General features: G+C 43.9%; 1 protein-coding gene and 1 pseudogene across 1 annotated transcript; one reads left to right on the forward strand and one right to left on the reverse strand.

The window, feature by feature from the left end:
* Nucleotides 1–7,675: 7,675 nt before the first annotated feature.
* DUXA (double homeobox A) lies at nt 7,676–23,401 on the reverse strand. The gene is made up of 5 exons (XM_019436895.1): nt 23,377–23,401; nt 13,748–13,902; nt 13,153–13,255; nt 12,585–12,730; nt 7,676–7,777 (listed from the first exon to the last, which is right to left on the reverse strand). The coding sequence occupies exons 1-5, from the start codon at nt 23,399–23,401 to the stop codon at nt 7,676–7,678; spliced, it is 531 nt and encodes a 176-aa protein (XP_019292440.1).
* LOC109259338 (proline-rich protein 3-like) lies at nt 10,469–11,061 on the forward strand (annotated as a pseudogene).
* Nucleotides 23,402–23,664: the final 263 nt, after the last annotated feature.

A 23,664-nucleotide genomic window follows, 5' to 3' on the forward strand; every position in this document is an offset into this window, starting at 1 on the left:
TAAACTAAATTTTAAATTAAAAAAAGGAAAATGTTACCAAACCGTAAAAAAAAAATTGTCTTTCTAAAACATGAATTGATTCCACTATCAGCCCTGATTTGGGGGGTGAAATGAAAGGTACCATTAACATCACTTCCCCCCCTCCCCTGCCCCGTAACTATGGCAAAGGTGAGCATTGGCACGGGAACGTTGCTCTGTCATCCTTCACAAGTGTTAGGATGTGGGTTCAGTGTTCGTGTTAGCGGGCAGCGTTTCTTAAGACAATGGTTTGAAAAGTAAATGGGGGTGGAGGCTGCAGAAATATTCCAATGTGGAGTTTAGAGCCTGGAGATATAATTCAACAGCATCCTTGTTATTCCCACATGGCAAGAACAGGAATTTCAGATTGATTTAAATGGTAACAGTGGTGATATAGTTGAACTGGTCCCCCTCATGCAGAAGCGTCAAATGCTGGTTTACTGTCTGCATGGAAATTCACTCGAAAATATCTCTGCTAACCCCAATCCGCTCCCTAAAAGTGACCGTGATGTCTTGTGCTCGTGGGGCTCAATCCCACAACCCTGGGATCATGACCTGAGCTGAAGTCAAGAGTGGGAGGCTCAACTGCCTGAGCCACCCGGGTGCCGTAATCAAAGCATCTTTCTTTTTTTATTTAAAAAAAAAATTTTTTTTTTACGTTTTTATTTGTGAGACAGAGAGAGACAAAGCATGAACGGGGGAGGGTCAGAGAGAGGGAGACACAGAATCCGAAACAGGCTCCAGGCTCTGAGCGGTCAGCACAGAGCCCGACGCGGGGCTCGAACCCACGGACCGTGATATCATGACCTGAGCCGAAGTCGGCCGCTTAACCGACTGAGCCACCCAGGCGCCCCTCAAACCATCTTTCTTAAATAAAAACAATGGGAAAAGTAATTATATCCTAACACTTTAGAGTCGTGACTGAGGAACGTGCCCCTGCGTGTCCTTCCCATGCCATGTGTAAGCTCACGGTCCTCGGGCTGCTGCCCCTCCAGCACCGAGCGTTTCTCTGAACTAAAGGCTGCCTACTCAGAAAAACTCCACCAGGCTGGGAGGAGCTGGGTTAAGTGGCTAAGCAAGCGAACTCTGGTGCCACGCTTCTGCTCCACCTTGTACCAGCCGTGAGACCACCAACGAATGACACGATCACCCCAGGCCTCAGCTGCCTCCTATCACCTACCATGGTCGCAGTGAAGGGAGTCACAATGTAGTGAGGACTAGATGGTCTAAGACACGGAAAGAATGCAGCAGGGCGCCCAGCACAAAGTAACTGCATATTATCTTTGTTTCGGAAGTTGCTGTCCCCCCAGCTCAGGGGTTGCACAGCGAACAAGGGAGGGGAAATTCCACATTCGTCATAACCCTGTAGCGTCCAGGACTGTGTTATCCCCTAACACACGGCCCCACTTCTCTTTCATGAGCCTCTCAACACTTATTGGCGCTATCTGTTCTCCAGATCAATGCCCTTTTAAACCCAAGGCCGACTGGAAACCCTTGGATGGCTCACTGTTTCCCCTTTCTTTCCCCCACCTCGCTGAGCACCGCCTTCCTCAGCAGCGTCTTATCAGACAGCCTCTCTCCCGGCCCTTGGACACTTTGTTTCTTTCTCACTTCAGAACTCTTGAACTGCTTTGTCTTGGAATCTTCTCCTCTAGACCCTCACAGAATCCCTGCATTCTCCTCCCATAAATGTTGCTCAAAATATCACCTCACCAGGAGTGTTTTCCCACTCAATTATTTTAAGGAGGCCCTGCCCCCAAACCACCCGGGTTGTTTTATCTTTATTAAGTGTTTATGCTTTTGCTTTATTTAGTTAGTTCGTTTTCTGACGTCTGGGTTCTATGCCAGCCCCACCGTTCCTAATATTCATGTCCTCTTTTTAGGTGCCTTAGTGCAATATTTTAGTTTTTTTTTTTTTTTTCATTTGGGTCATGTAAATTTTATTTTATTTTATTTTTTTCACCTTGTAATCCCATAGGTTTTTAAAAATTTTTATTCAATTTATTTTTTTTTAATTTACATCCAAGTTAGTTGGCATATAGTGCAACGATGATTTCAGGAGTAGATTCCTTAATGCCCCTTAGCCCATCCCCTGTCCCACAACCTCTCCAGTAACCCTCTGTCGTTCTCCACACTTAAGAGTCTCTTATGTTTTTGCTCCCCTCCTGTTTTTATATTATCTTTGCTTCCCTTCCCTTGTGTTCATCTGTTTTGTGTCTTAAAGTCCCCGTATGAGTGAAGTCATATGATATTTGTCTTTCTCTGACTGACTAATTTCACTTAGCATAGTACCCTTTAGTTCCATCCACGTAGCTGCAAATGGCAAGGTTTCATTCTTTTTGATTGCTGAGTAATACTCCATTGTATATATATACCACATCTTTTTAATTAATTTTTTTTAATGTTTGTTTATTTTTGAGAGAGAGAGACAGAGTGTGATCCGGGGAGGGGCAGAGAGAGAGGGAGACACAGAATCTGAAGCAGGCTCCAGGCTCTGAGCTGTCAGCACAGAGCCCGACATGGGGCTCGAACTCATGGACTGTGAGATCATGACCTGAGCCAAAGTCGGACGCTTAACTGACTGAGACACCCAGGCACCCCTAAAGCACATCTTCTTTATCCGTTCATCCATCGATGGACTTTTGGGCTCTTTCCATACTTTGGCTATTGTTGATAGTGCTGCTGTAAACATTGGGGTGCATGTGCCCCTTCAAAGCAGCATACCTGTATCCCTTGGCTAAATACCTAGCAGTGCAATTGCTGGGTCATAGAGTACATTTTCTTAAAATGTATCCTTATAGTTTGGGTTCTGTAACTGAACCCGAGTCTGTCTGCCTGGCGTGCAGCAAGTTACTGAGACACCAGGCTTGGAAGCAAGGCAAGACACCAGGCAGCAAGGAAAGGGTTTATTCCAGACACAGTGAGATGAGACAAGGAGGCAAGAGGGCAAGCCTCAAATCTGCCTCCCACAAGGGGAGAGAACAAGTTTTTTTTATAATCACGGGGTGAGGTTACACACATATTGATGGAAAGGGTGGGGAAACATGACTTTTCATGAGGAAAGATGGAGTGTGTGTACCGAGCAAACATATACAGCACATACATCCCATGTTCATTTCGTAGTAAAGACTTAACACCGGAACGAAGCAAAACCCAGCACGTGATGTCAGGTGTATCTTAGGATAAGGGGAGGCAGCTGTGATGCTCCAGGAGCTGACATAAACTGGATGGGACTTTGGGCTCGTTTTCTTGAGTGAGGAACAGAGGGCCTTGCTTTTTCCCAGGCTAGATCCATATCAGTTGACCCTGAGCCCAGGCGTCTGTAGAAACAACTAGTGATTTGTGAGCGGGGTCTGAAAAGGCTCAATAGCTGACTGGGCGGGGGGACGTTCCCTAAAAACCAAGATTAATACTTTCTTCTAGTTTTAGCCTCATTAACCCATGGGGCATGGTTTCAGTTTTGCTGTGATAAAGACAGGTTTACATTATTATACTTTCTAACCTACAATACCGTCGAATAAATAGGTGCTACTTTTGGAGGAGCACATCTTTAAAGTTGACAAGATGCTACCAATGTCATGTTGAGTGAAATAGGTAACAAAACACTTTGTAGATCTGTACCATTCAATAGGGTAACTGCTAGCCACATGTGACTATATACATTTGAATTAAAATAAGTTAAATTCAAAAGGCAGTTCCTCTGGGGCACCTGGGTGGCTCAATCGGTTGGGCGTCTGACTTCAGCTCAGGTCATGATCTCACGGTCCGTGGGTTCGAGCCCCACATCGGGCTCTGCGCTGACAGCTCAGAGCCTGGAGACTCCTTCAGATTCTGTGTGTGTGTCTCTCTCTCTACCCCTCCCCCACTCGTGCTCTGTCTCTGTCTCAAAAATAAGTAAACATTAAAAAAAAATTTTTTTTAATGCAGTTCCTCTGTCGTACTGGCCATACCATATTTCTACTACTCAGTAGTCAGCTGTGGCCTGCGGCTGTTATATTGGACAACACCAATGTAGAATATTTCCATCAGTGCAGAAATTTCTATTGGATTGTACTGACCTAGAACGTGAACTTATTTACAAATAAAGTACAGCCAACATCTTCATGTGTATGTGTATACATCAGTTAAGGGTTTTCCATCTAGTATATAAGTTCTTTACTTTTAATTTTTATGGAATGCAACTATTAACTGGGCATGAAATTTTAGAATATTTAAAATTACCACACTCGGGTGCCTGGGTGGCTCAGTCGGTTAAGTGTCCGACTTCAGCTCAGGTCATGATCTCACGGGCCGTGAGTTCGAGCCCGGCGTCGGGCTCTGTGCTGACAGCTCAGAGCCTGGAGCCTGCTTTAGATTCTGTGTCTCCCTCCCTCTCTGCCCCTCCCCTGCTCATGCTCTGTCTGTCTCAAAAATAAATAAAAACACTAAAAAAAAAATTTTTTTTAATTAAAAAAATAATAATAAAATAAAGTAAAATTACCACACTCCTTGTAGAAATCCATACTTGGTCATAGTGTTTACTTTTAAAAATACTTGCTTCATAATATCTATTTAAAAATTCTTTAAATTTGGTCCAGCAATTCACTTCTGGATATATACCTCCAAAGAATTGAAAACAGAGGGTTTTTTTTTAATTCTTTTTAATGTTTGTTTATTTTTGAGAGAGAGAGGGACAGACCATGAGCAAGGAAGGGGCAGAGAGAGAGGCAGACACAGAATCCAAAGCAGGCTCCAGTCTCTGAGCTGTCAGCACAGAGCCCAATGCAGGGCTTGAACCCACAAACTGCGAGATCATGACCTGAGCTGAAGTCCAATGCTTAAATGACTGAGCCACCCAGGTGCCCCCAAAATGGAGATTTAAACAGATATTTGTAAACCTATGTTTACAGCATCATTGTTCCCAATAGCCCAAAGATAGAAGTAACCTAAGTGTCCATCCCTGGATCAATGGTTAAACCAAATGTAGTATATACGTATAATAGAATACTATTCAGCCATTAAAAAGAATGAAATCTGGGGCACCTGACTGGCTCAGTTGGTTAAGCGTCCGACTTCGGCTCAGGTCATGATCTCACAGTTTGTGAATTTGAGCCCCACATGTGGCTCTGTGCTGACAGCTTAGAGCCTGGAAACTGCTTCGAATTCTGTGTCTCCCTCTCTCACTGTTCCTCCCCCACTCATGCTCTGTCTCTCTCTCTCTCTCCTTCAAAAATAAATAAAAACATTAAAAAACATTAAAAAAAAGAATGAAATCGTACCATTTGCAACAACATGATGAATCTGGAGAGTATAATGCTAAGTATAATAAATCAAAGGGTGCCTGGCTGTCTCAATCAGTAGGGTATGCAACTCTTACTTACTTATTGATTCATTCATTCATTTATGAGAGAGCAGGAGAGGGGCAGAGAGAAATGGGGACAGAAGATCTGAAGCAGGCTCTGTGCAGACAACAGAGACCCCAACGTGGGGCTTGAACTCACGAACCTGAGCTGAAAGCAGCCACTTAAACAACTGAACCACCCAGACGCCCCATGTTGGTGCATCTCTTGATCTTGGGGTTGTGAGTTCCAAACCCATGTTGGGGGTAGAGACTCCTAAAATAAGTTTTTAAAAAATCACATGCAGGGATGCCTGGGGGGCTTAGTCAGTTAAGCACCCAACTTTGGCTCAGGTCATGATCTCACAGTTCTGGGTTCAAGCCCCGCGTGGGGCTCTGTGCTGACAGTTCAGAGCCTGGAGCCTGCTTTAGATTCTGTGTCTCCCTCTCTCTGCCCCTCCCCTGCTTGTGCTCTCTCTCTCTCTCTCTCTCAAAAATAAACATTAATTTTTTTTTAATCACATGTTAAAATGTGACTCAGTCAGTTGGGTGACGCAGTCAGTTGAGTGTCTGACTTCAGTTCAGGTCATGATCTCATGGTTCGTGGGTTCGAGCCCCGTGTCAGGCTCTGTGCTGACAGCTCAGAGCCTGGAGCCTGCTTCAGATTCTGTGTCTCCCTCTCTCTCTCTGTCCCTCCCCCACTCTTGCTGTGTCTCTCTTGCTCCCAAAAATAAACATTAAAAAAATTAAAAATAAGTAAAAAATAAAGCAGAGAAAGACAAATCCCATGATTTCACTCATACGTAGAATTTAAGAAACAAAACAAATGAACAAAGGGAAAAAGGCAAGCCAAGAAACAACAGACTCTTAAATACAGGGAACAAACTGTTTATTACCAGAGGGGAGGCAGCGGGGGGGGGGGGGGGGGATGAAATAGGGGAAGGGGATTGAGAGCACACTTCTTATGAGCACTGAATAATGTAAAGAATTGAATCGCTGAATTGTACCCCTGAAACTAATAACACTGTATGTTAACTATAATGGAATTAAAAAATAAATAAATCATTGGCCATTGGCAATTGACTCAACTTTCATCCCCTCTCTCCTTCTTAGAGGTTCAGGAGGATTGAAAATGCCAATCCTCTAATTTCTGTCATCACAGGAAACTCCAAAAGTTTCAGAAGCTCTGTGCTGGGAAGGGGGATGAAGACAAAGTAAATGTCTCTTATTAAAAAGCACAACTGGGATGCCCAGCTGGTTCCATTAGTGGAGCGTGTGACTCTTGATCTCAGAGTTGTGAGTTCAAGCCCCATGTTGAGTGTAGAGATTACTTAAAAACAAAATCTTTCTTAAAAATCACAATGACTATGATGCTTGAAAAATGATATTAATAAGTTTATTCTCGTTGTCCTCAAGATCCGCTGAACTCTGGATCCAGGATCGGTCGGTAGGGTGTGGCACCATGTGTCTGTCTCCGCCTCCTAAAGTCCTGTTGAGTGTCTCCGGCAGGCTCAGCTCTGGAAAAGCTGAGGTATATTTAGGAAAACATGTTTCCAAGACAAGTGAGAGAAATGTAGAGCCCAGGCTGAAGATATCAAATACACTGAATGTCTCTGTCTATCTTGCTCTGGCTCTGGAAAAATAAGACAGCTGATAGAAAGACTGGGGCCATTTTGTGTAGCTTCTATGCCTAAGGAGGAAAGAAAAATGGAAGAAGCCAGTTTGTACATTCAAACACGGAAGTAAACTCGTTCCCACCTTTCTAGTCCGGTGTAGAACTTACTACCTCCTGGGAAAGCCATGCGCTAGCCGGCCTTTGGCAGAACAAACCTAAGGACTGACTCCTCCATTATTTCAACCATACCTTCCACAAAGTCAACAGATTGTTTACTATGTACCAGGTACCAGGAAGACATCGATTAAAAAGAGAGAGAGAGAGAATGTGAGTTTTGTTCGAGTAGTCTTCATGCCCAGCACAGAACCCAATGTGGGGCTTGAACTCATGACCCTGAGATCAAGACCTGAGCTGAGTTCAAGAGTTGGAGGCTCAACTGAGCCTCTCAGACACCCCCCCCCAAATTCACATTCTAACGGGGTTTATGGGCTCCAGCTAGAAAGTGGCCAGTGGAATTCTTTTGGGGGACCACTGACTTGGGAAGAGTCTTCAGGAACTATAACTAATCCCCTTACTCCATGGAGTCTGATAAGGCACTCGAGTAGGAGGTATCCCAAGAGATGGTTGGAGTTGACTCCATCATGTGGAAGGACTGGGCACTCAGGAGGCTCTGCTCGGTGAGCCAACATGAGAACAACAGGGTGATTACCTTGAACTCTCTCATCTCAGAGATCCTGTTCCTGGTCTTGTCTCTGTTCTAAGTCTCCATCATCAGGTTCGCTTTTTCTCTGGGCATGGAATCTGGATCTCCGATTTTGAAACCAAATCTAAGTGGGTAAAACATCAAGAATTAATGCAATCAAATGATGTCATGCAAGTTTCACCATTGCTTTCACAAGGCAAAAGGAAGAGAGAGGGGGTTGGTTCTAGGCCTAATTCCAAAATCACCAGCCTTCCATATGACAGCTAGGACGGTCTATCAAGTCTGAAGATAAAGCCCAAAATTCAGAACCTCACACCTAGTGCCTTCATGATGGGTTTCAAATCCTTAAGTCCCCACGGTCGCCTCATTACCAGTGCTGGTTTTCCCTAAAGTGCCATGCCTATACTGACGCTCTTCCCTCTGCCTGGAATTCTTTTCCCATCTTTTTTTTCCTTCCTCTTCAAAAGGCTTATGTTTCTTCCATGACCCAGGATAGTATATTGTCTGTCTAGGGAGATATTTTTCATCCCACAAGACATAATTGTTACCCCTTGCCTCTGCCCATAAGTTACACACATACATGCACATTATATATATATCTCAAGTATATGTATATATTATTTATAATAACATAACTTTAGAAAAACGTATATGTATTTATATACTACGCACACACACACACACACACTCACATTCCACAACTACTGCTTTTGGTTTTCACAGAGGTTGCAAATAGAATAGGCACAGATCTGGAGTCCAAAAACCAGGCTTTGGAAAAGTCACGTAATACCATGAAAACTTTCATGTCCTTCCTGAAGGTATAGACCGCTCTGCAGGTGAATGATTGTTTTGGAGGAACCGCACATAATGCAACCCTGTGTTCGGTTTCTACACCTGAATCATAAATTTTCTCCATCTGCCTTGCTTGTGGTACCTATGAGAACGAGTGCCCTGTTGATAAAGTCATTCAGAGATTTCTCATTATTTCTGCACCTACCAAGATCTATTTTTTTAAATGTTTATTTTGAGAGAGAGAGAGCAGGGGAGGGGCAGAGAGAGAGGGAGAGAGAAAATCCTAAGCAGGCGCCCCTCTGTCAGTGCAGAGCCCTACACGGGGCTTGATCTCACAAACCACGAGATCATGACCCGAGCCAAAATCAAGAGTCGGACACTTAGCTGACTGAGGCACCCAGGTGCCCCACAATATCTGGAATTTAAGGAAAAATATATTCAGCTTTGAATTCTGAGGAGAAAACTAGCCCAAAGAATATTGGAATGGCTACATTAGGACAAGATTAGCTTCGTACTTCATCACCAGCTTCTGTTTTCTTCTCTCCCAACTCACACGCTCCTTCAGAATCACACCAAACCATTTACTCAAAAAAATCAGTCTTCCATTTATATCCATCTTCTCCATAGAATCTCCCAACCCTCACCGAGGCACATCCTCCTCTAGAACCCAATCCTCCTGCTGGATAACACCAAGATTAGCCATCCATCCAAGCTAGACCCACCACGTCTTCCTCGTTATCTCATCTCTTTCCCTCTCCACGCCACCCCTGTCCTCCACACCCCATCTATGCATTGCTATCAGTCTGTGTCCGTGCTGTTTCTCACACAGCACTCATTTCCATGTCTCAGCCTCCTTGACTTTTCACTGATTGTCAAACTTACTTCCTGTTTCCATAGTGGAGTCCGTTCTTCACTGGAGGAAGAGGAGCTATTTCAAACTGTAACCAGAGCATGCTTTCTCCTCTGTCTTAATTCTTTGAGCATGTCTCTACCACACAAAGGATAAAATATAAACTCTTATAGCAAGTATTTCCAAGTGTCTAATCCACTTCAAGACTTTTGAGCTCTGCTCAGCATACAGGGGTTAATCAGAGATGGGCCCCCTATCACAGCTCACAGGCTAATGGAAGATGGTGTCCACAAAACCCGAACACAACAGCTTAATCAACCGGTCACAACTGGTCTAGACTTGAGGCCTCCTTAAGTATATTTATGTCACCCTAGTTCACCAGCCCATAGACAATTCACAATGTTCTGGAAGCCACAGGACTGCTGCTAGGAATCCAGTCTACCACAACTGCTGCCCTTATGAACCCCCTCTCTTCTGGTCTTCCCCCATGGGATCTCTCTCTGCTTTGCGAGCCCCAGATCAAGTTTTCCTCTGTGAAACTGTTTCTGACCAAACACCAAACACATTGTTTGCTCCTATTTGTCTAGGAGGTAAATTTGTGTGACATTTAATCATACTGTTGGAATTATCAGATTACTGGAAAGAACAGTTTTTTTTTTTTTTTAGTATTTATTTATTTTGAGAGAGAAAGAGAATGAGTGGGGGAGGGGCAGAGGGAGAGAGAGAATCCCAAGCAGGTTCCTTGCTGTCAGCACAGAGTCAACCTGGGCTCGATCTCATGACCCAAGGCAAAAATCAAGACTCAGATGCTTAACTGACTGAGCCACCCAGGCACCCAAGGAGCACTGGTCTAAATACACACACAGAGCACACCAGTCTGACAGAATTCTATTCCATCTGGATCCTACATTTCTCTGAGTTAAATGTTAAATCTCTAAATTAGACATAATAATTCCAACCTCATGGGATAATTAGAAAGGCTGAAAAGTGTGATAGATATAAAGACTTTAGGCAAATAAATGCCTGGCTCATATTGCATCTAAAGAAACATTCCTTCCTTCATTCAACAAATTATTATTCCTTGTGTCAGGCGCTATTCAGGAGACAAAGAGTAGAAAACAATCCCTTCGTCAGTCGCTGCTCTCCAAATCCCACTGCAGCCATTTGGCCATAATGCGAAAGCGCAAGATGCAGAACCCCAAGCAACAGCTCCCCCTGCCAGAGCAGGAGGAAAGAAACCAGAAATGAGAAGGACGGGAGTCCCATTAGACCACCTGGCCTTGTGGCCAATGGAAAGCTTGATGACCCCAATCAGCTCCTCATGGAGGTCCTCCAGAATCAAGAAGACCAATGACTCCACAATGCTGAGTGCCCCACCTCCTCCCCTGGGCAGAGGCCCAATTCGGGGAGGCCCAGGCCCCAGATGAGGCCCAAATCGTTGTGGTTGGTTGGGGGAGGGCGTGGGCAATGCTGAACCTTGTTCTCCCAGACCAGGCCATGGGAGTCCCTCCAGGGGAGGCTTCCAACAAAGAGCAGAGAAACTCTTGAAGCTCAGAAGCTGGTCTCTTATCAAGAATACCTCCCTGCCCAAGGATGGACTCCAGGTTATGGAAGACAAATCCAACTGTCCTGTATGCAGACACTTTGCCAAAAAGGGCCAGTGTCAATATGAGGACCTCTGTGTCTTCTATCACCCAGGTATCAACAGACCACCCTGTGAGACTGTATCTTCCCATCCAGGCGGGGAGGAGCCTCCTGTGACCTGAAGGCCACATAGTCCCCTGTGGCTCTGTGACGGCTACTTTGAAGCTGTTCCACCCACCCCCCCTTTTGGTCCAGAGTTGTGTGTCATCACTGGTGCCCAGTATGTGGTCTTTCTTCTGATCCAGCCTCCAGAGACTCATGTTCAGGACCCCATCTTTGTTCCCTTCATCTGCCTCCTGGGTCATCGTCCCCTGTGCCAGCCGGCTGCTCTACAGGAAACCTCTTTGGCGCTGTTGCTTGGGCACCTGTCCACCCAGCCCCCAGTACTGCCCTCGATTCCCTGGAGCAGTTTCCTATCATTCCCTCCTTCCAGCTGCTTGTTTTAAGTCCTTTTTACGTGACACCCTCTGCCCCCAGTGTTGCCAGCGGCTCTGCGAAATTCACCAGGTTGTGTGACCTGGGGTCAAGTCTGAATGACAGGTGGAGTTACCAGTGAAAGGCCATTCTCCTTGCTTTTGGATTTTGCAGTTTCTGTGTGTCAGCAGCATGATCCCCACCACTCTGGTCTGTGATCCCTGTGCTTATGAAACTGTGCATCCCTTTGTAGCCTTTTTCAATGTGGTTGGTCTCTTTTTGACGTCCTAATGCTAGAGTTGAGCTTTTCTGCCGAAATGAGTGAGGCTCTTGGTGACCTCTAGACTTCCTGTAACCTCTCAACATGGGAGAATTGTAGAACTTTCCACAAGACTGACTCCCTGGTCCTCCCCATTCTTCTCCTGGTGTCAGTTCTTCTGGGTTTGACACAAGATTTTGAGGTGTTCTCTAAAGCCTCTGGTGGGCTACCCTATTCTCCTCTCCAGCCCACTTTACTTAGACTAAGTCACTGCAAGGCCACCAGACTTTTTGACTGAATTCTGTGAATCTCCACCCAGCCAACCTTAGGATAGAACCTGGGCAGTACTGTTGCCTTCTTCCAACCTTCTTCCCTGACATCCCTGGCACTGGTTGCTTTCTGTGAAAATAACAGCAGACAGGTTCGGTTTTCAACCTGTCCTGAGGAAATGCATCAGGAGTGTGGGCAAGAAGGAGGGAAGAGGGCCATTGCAGAACTGAGAAAGAATTTTTAAAAATATTTTTAATATCAGTAATAAATGCAGTGAAAATAAAGAAAGAAAGAAAACAAAAAATAAAACACTGGTTACAGCAAGAAAGAACTGAAAGGGGTGAGATAGCTGGCCCTAGGGCAACCAGATGGAGGGGCGCCTGGGTGGCTCAGGTAGTTACGCGTCTGACTCTCGGTTTCAGCTCAGGTCATGATCTCATGGTTTGTGGGATCAAGGCCCACATCAGGCTCTGTGCTGTCTGCAGGGAGCCTGCTTGGGATTCTCTCTCCCTCTCTCTCTCTGCCTCTCCTCTACTCGTGTTCACTCTCTCTCTAAATAAATAAGCCTCAAGAACCTACTAGATGGAGAGAATAGCTCATGAGAGGCCCTGGGGTGGGAATGTGCCTCACATGTCCATCCACGGGGCTCCCCATCTCCTACATCTCCATCCTAGGAGATGGGGCAAATTCTTTATCACTTACTTGGACTCTTGACTCGGGAACACCAATTTCTTTAGCAAGTTGCTCTCTGGAATCAAAGCCAGGATAAGGATTGTTCGAAAATGCCTCAATGAGGGCGTGTAATTGCAAGGACGTATAGTTGGTACGACTCCGTCTGTCTTCTCTACCTAGGATAGGTGCAAGACTGAGGGTCACGGAACATTTCAGAGGTCAGTTGACATATTCCCAAACAAGGAACCCAAACCTGTCCTACACTGTCTCCATCTAATACATTGCATCTCCTTAAGAGGGCCTTGCCCTGGCTTATTCCAGGCAGAAGGTTCTAGAAGAGACACAGTATATGGCTAGGTTGCTGGTTCTTTCCAGTGGAAAGAAGGTAAGCAGAGCAAAGTCTCAAAAGGTCCATGAACCATGCAGGAAAGAATTTCCAGGGGCCATATTGGACCCATTGCTACCAGAAGACCTTGAACAGGAGGCCCTGAGAGAAAGAACATTCCTCTCCCACTCAGAGTAGTAGTTAGCTCCAAGTAGAGAGGACCTTGTGTACCCAAGAAGCTCTGTTGTGGAAGGACTGGAACAGACTATTTACTTTGAATCTCCTCTTCAAGGTGATCTTGGTCTTGGCTTGATTCTAAGTCCTCATCGGGTTCTGATTTCTTCTGGTGCCTAGCTCTTCGATTCTGAAACCAAATCTTGAGTGAGGAAAAGAAAATGAGAGAATTTAGTATGTCTAGGTCATCTCACCCTATTACTGCCTGTCTTCAAAGGGTGTGATTCTTATAGGTCTAAGCTCAGTACTGTTATGATACCTGTCACATCCGACTGAGTCTTAGGTCAAGGTTTGGCATTTAGCATCTTCACAATCTGTTCCCAACATGACTATAGTAATCTTTTTAAGTTAAGAAATAGATGCTGCAATTATTATGCATTTATCAACCGGCTCAAGTATTTCCTCTTCTCTGAAGAAGCACCTGCACATGCCGTTGCCACTCCTAGACACTCTTTCACCGTCAGTACTCACATTTGTGGAGTGAGACAAAGAGCAGCATCCTTGTGACTTCATTCTGGGTGTCAAGTTACTTCACGCAAAGCCCTTAGCACACTGGCACATAATGTGCTCGATTAACAGTTTCCTTGCCTCCTTGTCTACTTTTAGTCTTGGAGATACAGAATTTGTAACTTACCTGGATTCGAGACTCTTCAGTATTGGCTTCTAAAGCAAGTTTTTGTTTGGTAGCATAACCTGGGTAAGGGTTTTTATCAAATGCTTTGATGAGGATTTTCAATTGATCTTGTGTGAATTTGGTGCGGCTGCGTCTGTGATTCACTGGTGTGGTCTCTGTGGAAAGATTAGGAAAGACGAAGCATTTAATAGGCCAGCTTATAAATTTCAAACTTCAGCCTCAAGCTAGTCTTTGATTTCCTCTTTTCCTTTGTAATCCACCAGAAACCAGTAGTAAAAAACTCTGACACAATTATAAATCCCTTAAATACACAAGGGTGATTCTTTTTTTTTTTTTTAAACGTTTATTTATTTTTGAGACAGAGAGAGACAGAGCATGAATGGGGGAGGGTCAGAGAGAGAGGGAGACACAGAATCCGAAACAGGCTCCAGGCTCTGAGCTGTCAGCCCAGAGCCCGACGCGGGGCTTGAACCCACGGACCGTGAGATCATGACCTGAGCCAAAGTCGGACGCTTAACCGACTGAGCCACCCAGGTGCCCCACACAAAGGTGATTCTTGAACTTCTCTATTTTATCTGAATGCCATGACTGGGAGTCAAGGTCTTCTATTTTTCAAAAACCATGAAAAATTTATGTGTTCTGTTCATATGGATTAAGAAGAATGAGTCAAGAAAAGGCATGTAATAATAGGTCATTACAATCATGAATACTTGAAACCATAGAAATGAAGAGCAAATGAAGTACCATTAAGTCCCTTTCAGTGTTTCTGGTTTAATTTCCGGGTAAAATCCATTGCCCTCAATAGCAGATAAACAGGATCACTTTCCAAAATGTTTTTAAAAACACTATGGGGAGGATCATTTGGTTCTTATAGCAACATGCAGAAGAATGAACCTGGACCACTTTCTTACACCATACGCAAAAATACTCAAAGTGGATGAAAGACCTAAACATAAGACAGGAAACCATCAAAATCCTAGAGGAGAAAACAGGCAATAACCTCTTTGACTGTGGCTGCAGCAACTTCTTACTAGACATGTCTCCAGAGGCAAGAGAAACAAAAGCAAGAATGAACTATTGGGACCTCATCAAAATAAAAAAGTGTCTGCACAACGAAGGAAACAATCAACAAAACTAAAAGGCAACCGACAGAATGGGAGAAGATATTTGCAAGTAACATATCAGACAAAGGGTTAGTATCCAAAATACATAAAGAACTTACCAAACTCAACACCCAAAAGACAAACAATCCAGTGAAGAAATGGGCAAAAGACATGAATAGATACTTTTCCAAAGAAGACATCCAGATGGCCAACAGACATATGAAAAGATGCTCAGCATCACTCATCATCAGGGAAATACAAACCAAAACCACATTGAGATACCGCCTCACACAGGTCAGAGTGACTAAAATTAACAACTAAGGAAACAACAAGACTCAAAAAAGTCAAACTCCACATTTATGCAAAAAAAAAAAAAAATCCAGTCAAAACTCTTAACTACTGCAAAATAAAGAATTCATTGGGATTCCCAGACCACAGGGATGCTTTTTTTTGTTTGATCCTTGAATGTTTGTCCCTCCTACAAGTTTAAATCTTCATTTGCATACCAGTCTACTACCTCCTGGTCTGTTGTACTTCATTGAAAGAAGGCTAAAATTTTATTTATTTATTTGTTTGTTTGTTTTTATTTCTAAATTTTTGTATTTTTTTAATGTTTATTTTTTAATTTTTTTTAAACGTTTTATTTATTTTTGAGACAGAGAGAGACACAGCATGAACGGGGGAGGGGCAGAGAGAGAGGGAGACACAGAATCAGAAGCAAGCTCCAGGCTCTGAGCCATCAGCCCAGAGCCCGACGCGGGGCTCGAACTTGCGGACTGCGAGATCGTGACCCGAGCTGAAGTCGGACGCTTAACCGACTGAGCCACCCAGGCGCCCCTTTTAATGTTTATTTTTGAGAGAGAGAAAGAGAGAGTGTGTGTATGTGCCTGAGCAGCACAGGGACAGAGAGACAGAGACAGAGGATCTAAAGCGGGCTCTGTGCTGACAGCAAGCCCGACGCGAGGCTCAAACTCACGAACTGTGAGATTATGACCTGAGCCAAAGCCACAAGCTTGACTGACTGAGCCACCCAGGTGTCCCTAGAGTTCTAAATTTTTTTTAAGTAATGTCTACACCCAACTTGGAGGCCAGCTTACAAGCCTGAGGTCAAGAGTCACATAATCTACCAACTGAGAGAGCCAGGCACCCTGAAAGGAGAAGGTTAACTTTACTATCATTCTCAAGTCCTCTTGAATCTTACCGTGTTGATCAGACCCTCACCAATATTTTTGAGCTAGTCACATATAACGACTTCCTTGGCCTTATACCTTGTAATAAATATGTCCTCCAGCCACTACCAGCAACTTTCTGTCCCACAACCAGGCCAACTTCCTTCTACTCCAGAACTTGGTACTTGTTCTTCTCTTCCTGCGATGCCCTTCATGTGATGAGGGACTAGCTTGCTCCTTTGTGACAGGTTCCAGCTTGAGCACCACCTTCTCAGAGTCCTTCCCTGACCCTCCAGTCTAAGGCCCACACTCTGTGCTCCAAATAGTCGTGATTGAATTTTTCTGATGGCAAAGTAATCTTCTCTGAGGTTGGCCTTAGGTTAAAAAGCCCTCACAGGACCCCACCGATCTTATACCTTCAAGTAGGTTCTTCTCTGTGCACAGATCCTTGACTGTATACATTCTTAAAAGGAAGATTCCTTTACGGTGAAAAGCTCAAAGGAAAGCTTAAGCCCTGAAGTAGATATAGAGGAACTTCTAACTAACCCAGATCAACTCCCTAGGGAATGGGGGGCGGGGATAAGCAAATTAGGGCCTCCTGCCTAATTCCTACACTGACAGGTAGAGGGTGGGCAGGGAGGAACAAGAGATGAAGAGCTAAAGTAAGATGAAGGATAAGAAAGGAGGAAAGCAAAGAGAAAAATCTGAGGAAGATCTCTTTTATCAACCTAGGAGCATGTTATAGCCCAATAAGCTAACGGTTCCTAGAGATCAGTATCAAGATGGTTCATCTCTGACTCTGGGGGACACAAAGCTCCAGACCGTTACAGCTTGGTAATTCCCTTCCTGAGTCTCTATCCTAGAGGAACGGACACGTGTACGTCTGGGTAACACACATGGATATTCACTGCCATAGTGTTGGTAGTAGTGAACATTCTGTCCATTAACAGGGAATTGCATTTCCAAACAAAAATACCAACAGGATATTTGAAGTAAACCTTATTTTAGGATGTTCAGATTTACAGAGAAGTTACAAAGCTGGCATGAGGAGTTCCCATATCTTCCATTCCCAGTTTCCCCTATTATTCATTGTACTTTTTTCTAGGTAATCTCTACACCCAGTGTGGGGCTCAAGCTCATGACCCAGAGATCAGGAATCACATGCTTGGGGCACCTGGGTGGCTCAGTCAGTTAAGCATCCACCTTTCAGCTCAGGTCATGATCTCACGGTTGCTGAATTCGAGCCCCACATCAGGCTCTGCACAGACAGTGTAGAGCCTGCTTAGGATTCTGTCTTTTTCCCACTCTCTGCCCCTCCCCACTTGTGCTCACTCTCTCTCTCTCTCTCAAAATAAATAAGCTTAAAAAAAAAAAAAAAAAAGAGCCACATACTCAGGGGCGCCTGGGTGGCTCAGTTGGTTGAGCATTGTACTCTTGATTTCAGTTCAGGTCATGATCATAGGGTCATGGGATTGAGCCCTACAGAGGGCTCCGTGCCCCCGCCAAGGGGGAGTGGGGCATGGAGCACGGAGCCTGCTTAAGATTGCTCAGTCTCCCACTTTCTCTCTATCCCTCAGCCCCTCTCCCCAGTTCTCAGAAAAAAAAAAAAAAGTCACATGCTCTCCCAACTGAGCCAACTAGGTACCCCTCCCCTATTAACATATTACCACAGTACATTTCTCACAATGAAGGAATTGATACTGATACATTGTTGGTAAGTAAAGTCCATACTTTATTCATATTTTCCAAGTTTTTATCTAAAAGTTTTTATCTAATATCCTTTTTCTGTTCTCAGATGCTATCTAGGTACCATATTACAATGGGTCCTCAGATCTCCTTAGGCTCCCTTTGGCCCTGACAGTTTCTTAGACTTTAGTTTTTCATGATATAGACAGTTCTAAGGAGTACTGAGCAAGTGTTTTGTAGAACCTCATTGGAGTTTATCTGATGTTTTTCTCATGATGAGAATATGGCTGTTTTCTGAGAAGAGACCAAACAGGATTTTGAGGGCCACCTAAAACATACGGGGAGAATACAAGCCCACAAAGTAGATTATACATTATGTTTAAAAAGGATAAAGATGATGCATTTAATTATCCAGATAAAATAGAGTAGTAAAAGCTTTTTCTTACAGTACTCATGCAGAAACAGACCAGTAGACAAATGGAACCCAAGAGAAAGCCGAGGAACAGAAAGTCTGTTCTATATAGAACTTGGGATAGCCAGAGCCTCCAAAATCAGCGGGAAAGGGTAGTGTTGGGTAAAGAAAATGGCTTGCTGTATGAAGAAAAATGAAGTTGAGTCATGATACACAGTATATTTCAAAATGCCAAATTAAAGACCTGTGAAATGTAAAAATAAATGGAAAATCATGTACGAAAGAACCCGTGTCCCATTGAGATAGAAAAGAGTTCAATAAGTTATTTAATCTTCCCAAAACACAATGGGAAAAATTTCTGGAACCAAAGACGTAACTGAAAACTGCAGTTCAAAAGTTAGAAAATCAGATAAAGTCAGATGCTTGCAATGATGGGGGTGGGGTGGGGAGATGGAAACCCTTCTGGAGAACTGGTTGGAATGTACTTTATTCTAGATAGTCGGTGGGGCAATTGGGCTCTGCTTGCTTAAATTATGTGCAGTAATTGTAATGCCGTCATTTATTTCCCACTCAAATCTCCATGACATATTTTTCAGAATGCTGTTCATATTAACAGTTGGAGCAAACTAAATGCCCATGACTACACGAATGGGTAAGTAAAATGTGCTAATATCCCCGTGATGGAATTTTATGCCTTAAGACCAAAATAATGAGAAAAAAAAAATGACAAGGGAAACAAGATCGATAGGTCTCAAAGGCACAGAATTAAGTCAAGAAAGGAAGGCACAAAATGGAGTTTATACAGAGCAATAATATTTCTATGTAGCAATTATGTATATACCTACATAGGTGTACACGTAAATTAAATCAAATTGTACACTTATGATTTGCATTTTACCATGTGCAGTTGTACTTCAATAAAAAGCTGGAGAGAAACAAGTGATTCCAGTGAAGATCAACTAATCTAAATAAGTTACATTCCACCAAAACAATGTTGTGTATTTGTGAAGGATACACACATATCACAAGACACCTATCTCTAAATGGCATGAAATGCACTGGATGCAACAGATGGACGGCTGTGCACGGGGAGGGGAAGCAAGTGTGTGTTGCCGAGGAGCAGTAACCTATCAATTGTGCGTTACTAAGAAGACAAGAAAAAGAAAAAAAAAAAAAAACTTGAAAATTATTGCAGAATTTTTTTTCTCTAGAAAGTATTCCTAGATCACTAAATCCCAATGTTTTTGGCTTCAGGACCCATTTGCACTTTTAAAACTGAATATCCAAAGACCGTTTGTTTTACCTTATTAAAAATTAAAAGTGAGAACATTGGTTAATCCATTTTATTTAACTTTTTTTGTTTATTTATTTTTGAGAACGAGAGATAGAGTGTGAGCAGGGGAGGGGCAGAGAGAGAGGGAGACACACATTCTGAAGCAGGCTCCAGGCTCTGAGCTGAGCTGTCAGCACAGAGCCTGACATGGGGTTCAAACCCACAAACCCCAAGATCATGACCTGAGCTGAAGTCAGATGCTTAACCGACTGAGCCACCCAGGCACCCCTTGATTAATCCATTTTCAAATGTCAACAAACCCATTACATTTTAACAAAAATAACATTTTTATTAAAAAAATTATCACCTTGGAATAAAAATGATTACTGAGGTAAGTGGCATTGCTTTACATTTATGGAAATTACTTTGATGTCTATACTTAGCCATATAGAAGAGAGCTGGATTCTTACAGCTGCATCTGATCTCTTGTGATGTTCTTTTTAGCTCAATCATGACATATACAGCCTCAGACAGGTGTATATAGTTGGGCACAGAGTTGTACTTTAATAGCCTTTCAGATCATTAAAACTCCACCAAATTAAAAACCCACTATAACAAGTGGCATAAACTTTCTTAGATATTAGCTGCCACGAGGAGTCTGAAACCATTTCAGTGAACTGTGTTGTGTGCTGTATTATACTGGATTTTTTAAACTTTTTATTTTTTATTTTTATTTTATTTTTTAACGTTTATTTATTTATTTTTTTTTAATTTTTTTTCAACGTTTTTTATTTATTTTTGGGACAGAGAGAGACAGAGCATGAACGGGGGAGGGGCAGAGAGAGAGGGAGACACAGAATCGGAAACAGGCTCCAGGCTCCGAGCCATCAGCCCAGAGCCTGACGCGGGGCTCGAACTCACGGACCGCGAGATCGTGACCTGGCTGAAGTCGGACGCTTAACCGACTGCGCCACCCAGGCGCCCCACGTTTATTTATTTTTGAGACAGAGAGAGACAGACATGAACAGGGGAGGAGCAGAGAGAGAGGGAGACACAGAATCCGAAACAGGCTCCAGGCTCTGAGCTGTCAGCACAGAGCCCGACGCGGGGCTCGAACTCACAGACCGTGAGATCATGACCTGAGCCGAAGTCGGACGCTCAACCGACCAAGCCACCCAGGCGCCCCTAAACTTTCTAAAAAATGTTTATTTCTTTTTGAGAGAGAGGGCAGCAGTGGGGGAGAGGCAGAGAAGAGAGGGAGACAGAGAATCCGAAGGGGCTCTGTGCTAACAGCTCAGCTCAGAGCCTGGAGCCTGCTTCGGATTCTGTGTCTGCCTCCCTCTCTGTCCCTCCCCCACTTGCGTGCGCGTGGGCTCTCTCTCTCAAAAATACATAAACATAAAAAAAATAAAAAATAAAATAAAAATAAAAATAAAAAAAATACATAAACATAAAAATTTCTTTTTAATTTTTTTAATTAATGTTTTTTATTTATATTTGAGACAGAGAGAGACAGAGTGTGAGGGAGGGAAAGGCAGAGAGAGAGGGAGACACAGAATCCGAAGCAGGCTCCAGGCTCCGAGCTGACAGCACAGAGCCCGACGCGGGGCTCGAACTCATGAACCGAGATCATGACCTGAGCCGAAGTCAATGCTTAACCGACTGAGCCACCTAGGCGCCCCTAAACATAATTTTTTTTTTTTTAAATAAAGGAGGAGGGAAAAGAAAGAATGCATGGGGTGAAGTCACAATTTTAAGCGAAGTAATTAGGGAAGACTTCACTTAGAAAATGACTTGATTCGGGGCACCCGGGTGGTTCAGTCGGTGGCGCTTCTGACTCTTGGTTTTCGGTTCAGGTCACGTTCTTGCAGTTCGTGAGTTCCAGCCCTGCATTGGGCTCTCTCTGTCAGCCTGTCAGCACAGAGCCGGCTTTGGATCCACTGTCCCCCTGTCTCTGACCCACCCACCCCCACGTGCACTGTCTCAAAAATAAACAAAACATTGAAAATGTTGAAAGGAAGAAAACAAATGACTTAAGCAAAGACTTGAAGCAAATGAGAGAGGGACCCATGCTGACATGTGGAGAACCACCTTGCAGGGACTGGGGATGGCAGTAGGAGCCTGCCTGGCCTCTTTAAGAGAGAGCAGAGGGCTACACAGTCTGGAACAAAGCAGAAACAGGTGAGGTCCTAGACCTTGGTGGCGGGGGTAGAAGACAGATTGTATAGGGCCTTGCAGGGCCGTGTGGGGATGGACCAAGAAATGGTCAGATTCCTAAAATATTTTAAAGTTAAAATCAACAGAACTGCCAGGCTGATTAGATATAGGTCATGAGAGAAAAGTAGGTCAAGGATGTTCCCTAGAGTTTTTAGCATGAACAGCTGACATGTCCTCAGTGAGGATAAACTCTGTGGGGGAGAGTTTGGGTGTAAACATGGAGTCCAGTTTGGGACACGCTGAGTTTGGGACACTTGTTAGACAAACAAGTGAGACCGATGAATCCAAAGTTCAAGAGTAAAGTTCAGTCTTGAGAAAGAAGTCTGGAAGTTTCTTTGATTCCAAAGATATTCTGGTCTATGAAATCTCTCATACCTCCCATTGTTTTTTTTTTTTTTTTTAACAATTTTTTTAAATGTGTATTCATTTTGGAGCAGGGGAGAGGCAGAGAGAGAGGGAGACACAGAATCAGAAGCAGGCTCCAGGCTCTGAGCCGTCAGCACAGAGCCCGACATGGAGCTCGAACCCACGAACCGTGAGATCATGACCCGAGCCGAAGTCAGACACTTAACCGACTAAACCACCCAGGGGCCCCATTTGTTGTTGTTGTTGTTTTTTAAGGTTATTTATTTATTTTGAGAGAGAAAGCGGGGCGCCTGGGTGGCTCAGTCGGTTAAGCGGCCGACTTCAGCTCAGGTCACGATCTCACGGTCCGTGAGTTCAAGCCCCGAGTCGGGCTCTGTGCTGACGGCTCAGAGCCCGGAGCCTATTTCAGATTCTGTGTCTCCCTCTCTCTGACCCTCCCCCCATTCATGCTCTGTCTCTCTCTGTCTCAAAAATAAATAAACGTTAAAAAATATATAAAAAATAAAAAAAAAAAAACAAGAGAGAGAAAGCACGCGAAGGAGGGGCAGAGAAGGAGAGTGAATCCCAAGCAGGCTCTGTACCAGCAGCTTGGTGCTCGATGTGGGGCTCAAACTCACTTACTGTGAGATCATGACCTGAGCTGAAATCAAGAATCAGATGCTTAACCAACTGAACCACTCAGGTGCCCCCCTCTTTTTTTTTTTTTTACCACAGTTTATTTTTTTTTTTAATTTTTTTTTTTAACATTTATTTTTGAGACAGAGAGAGACAGAGCATGAACGGGGGAGGGGCAGAGAGAGAGGGAGACACAGAATCGGAAGCAGGCTCCAGGCTCTGAGCCATCAGCCCAGAGCCCGATGCGGGGCTCGAACTCACGGACCGCGAGATCGTGACCTGAGCTGAAGTCGGACGCTTAACCGACTGAGCCACCCAGGCGCCCCACCACAGTTTCTTTAAATGTATCTCTCTCCCTCTCCTTCCTGAAGCAAAAATCTTCTATTTTGTTTAATTCATGATTGCCTGTATCTTTCTGAAATTCCCAATGCACAATACACAGAAAACAGCATATTTTCATATCATATGAGAGAAAGTTTTTCTCAATCCTAGTAGTTATTTTAAAGCTTAAAAATGGGGCTCAGTCAGACAAGCATCCGACTCCTGATTTCGGCTCAGGTCATGATCTCACAATTAGTGAGATTGAATCCCAAGTTGGGCTCTGTGCTGGCAGCCTGAAGCCTACTTGGGATTCTCTCTCCTTCACCCCCCTCTTAAAAATAAATAAACGTTAAAAAAAAAGTTTTAAAATGGAACTCCCACAAGTTGTGGCAAACCCATAAGTTTGTAGTCAATTTCCTCCCAAACCAACGAAACAGAAACCTCAGTCAGGTGTGTGGGGAACTTACTGTTTGGAGAATTATCTTGAGCCATGTTGGTGGAGTCCTGAGGTCTTAAGGTTAGATCGGGAGACCGTCCGCCTCAAGGACGGTTTTATATCATCGGCCTGGATGGCCCCACCTGTTTGTTTAATCTTTCGTGATTCTGAAGTTTTATCTTTACCAATTACATCACTTCTTACAAACAGACCCTCTTAATCTAGGAAGGGCTAGATAAACCGCCCATTCTTCCATTGATAGATTTAATAATTTCTACTAATCTCTACCGCAAAACCATCACAAGAGCACTTCTGAGTG

The sequence above is a fragment of the Panthera pardus genome, unplaced genomic scaffold, assembly GCF_024362965.1.
Source record: "Panthera pardus isolate Hobbes unplaced genomic scaffold, ASM2436296v1 HiC_scaffold_18, whole genome shotgun sequence".
Classification (NCBI taxonomy): Eukaryota; Metazoa; Chordata; class Mammalia; order Carnivora; family Felidae; genus Panthera; species Panthera pardus.

Coding starts and splice junctions, on each gene's coding strand:
- DUXA (XM_019436895.1), bottom strand. CDS start 23,401: ATGGCTCAAGATAATTCTCCAAACA. Junction 13,903..23,376: donor TCAAGATAATTCTCCAAACA/GTAAGTTCCCCA, acceptor ATCTTTCCACAG/AGACCACACCAGTGAATCAC. Junction 12,731..13,152: donor CCTTGAAGAGGAGATTCAAA/GTAAATAGTCTG, acceptor CACCTATCCTAG/GTAGAGAAGACAGACGGAGT.